The 1,469-nt window shown below is 44.5% G+C and overlaps 1 protein-coding gene across 1 annotated transcript in view; it reads right to left on the bottom strand.

Annotated features, from left to right (window-relative positions):
- LOC101855959 (dynein heavy chain 6, axonemal) overlaps positions 1–1,469 on the bottom strand; it is a gene marked incomplete in the record, with an annotated part of 98,470 nt that overhangs the window by 96,142 nt on the left and 859 nt on the right. Inside the window, 1 exon segment of the mRNA XM_035970687.1 lies at positions 1–198. Coding sequence (XP_035826580.1) covers positions 1–198 — 198 coding nt within the window.

The raw sequence follows: 1,469 nt of genomic DNA, 5'->3' as shown, positions 1-1,469 counted from the left end.
GTCTCCGGGCCTGGCACTGGGTCACGCCCTTGAACTTGAGGGCGCGCGGGTTGACCGGAGCCTTGAGGGGCGCGTAGGAGTAGAGTCTGGCCTTTAGTCGCTCCTCCTTGCTCATCTCCTGTCTCTGGCCCGGCAGTTTGATGGGAGGGAGCTTCACCTTGGGCAGGTCGTCGCTGTTCTCTTTACTCTCGGCCATTTCTACTGGGGAGGAAGATTTTGTGAGAGCTTTACGGTACTTGAATAGCACAAATTGGTTCTTTGCTCTCTGCCATTTCCACTGGGGATAGAGTTTTAGTTAGTTTTAGTAATAGTTTTACTGACACGTCCTAACGTCCCCATGACAACAAGTCCCAAAATGATCAACATCATATTCATCCCAACTCTCACCTATCAAGGCCAAACATGGACCACGAACAAGACATTGGGGCGAAGAATTACATGTGAAATGCAATGTCTTAGAAAAGCAGTAAACAAGACCAGGCGAGGCAAAATTAGAAACTCAGTAGTCAGAGAAATGATGTGCACAAATGATGTCATGCATCACATCCAACACCAAACAATCAAATGGTTCGGACATCTCATGCACTTACCAACACACCACCCAGCACAACGTGCCTACATAAACAATTCAATGGCAACAAGGCTAGAGGGCGACCGAGAAAGACCTGAATAGATGGAGCCAGGGAAACATTAACAACATACGGCATCACCCTGAACCAAGTTCTCCGGCTGGCGACAGAGAGACGTCTCTTTCTTCCCGCGACACCAAAAAAAAAAGGGTATAAGCAGCAGATAAAAATAAAGTAAGAGTTCTACGGCACTTGCAACACAATGAGGTCATATAAGTGCCGGAGAATAGATGCATTACAAGAGAGTAACATACACAGAAAAGAAGGAGGAGAGATAAAGACGACAGATGTTTGATCGGAAAGAAGCTGCAAACCACACCAGAGCACCCGCCATCCACCCGCAGGAAGTTTTAGAAAGTGTTTGACGTTACTCGCAGCACAAATTTGTTTTTTGTTCTCAGCCACCGCCACTGAAGTTGAAGTTTTAGTGAGAGTTTGACGGCATTTGAGGCACAAATAATATCGGTCCCACAAATGTCGAAGATTAAAGGTGTTATAAGAGAGTTTCTACAAAGCAAGATAATGAGAAAGGAGGAGAGATACAGACGATACAACCACACACCCATGTTGAAGGAACAGGGTACTACACACTAACCTTGTTTATCAAGATGTCATTGAAGTTGAAGAAAAAATCATCATTATCATACAGATCGCCATCAGTAATAACCAGCGGCAGCAAAACAAAATTGTTGACTAACAGTACAAAAGTTAGAGCCACGTAAGATATGAACCACAGCAGTAAACAACAGTACAAAAGTTAGAGCCACGTAAGATATGAACCACAGCAGTAAACAACAGTACAAAAGTTAGAGCCACGTAAGATATGAACCACAGCAGTAA

This window comes from Aplysia californica, unplaced genomic scaffold (assembly GCF_000002075.1).
Source record: "Aplysia californica isolate F4 #8 unplaced genomic scaffold, AplCal3.0 scaffold00307, whole genome shotgun sequence".
Classification (NCBI taxonomy): domain Eukaryota; kingdom Metazoa; phylum Mollusca; class Gastropoda; order Aplysiida; family Aplysiidae; genus Aplysia; species Aplysia californica.
Note: the sequence above shows the minus strand (reverse complement) of the source record. Positions and strands in the feature narration are given on the sequence as shown.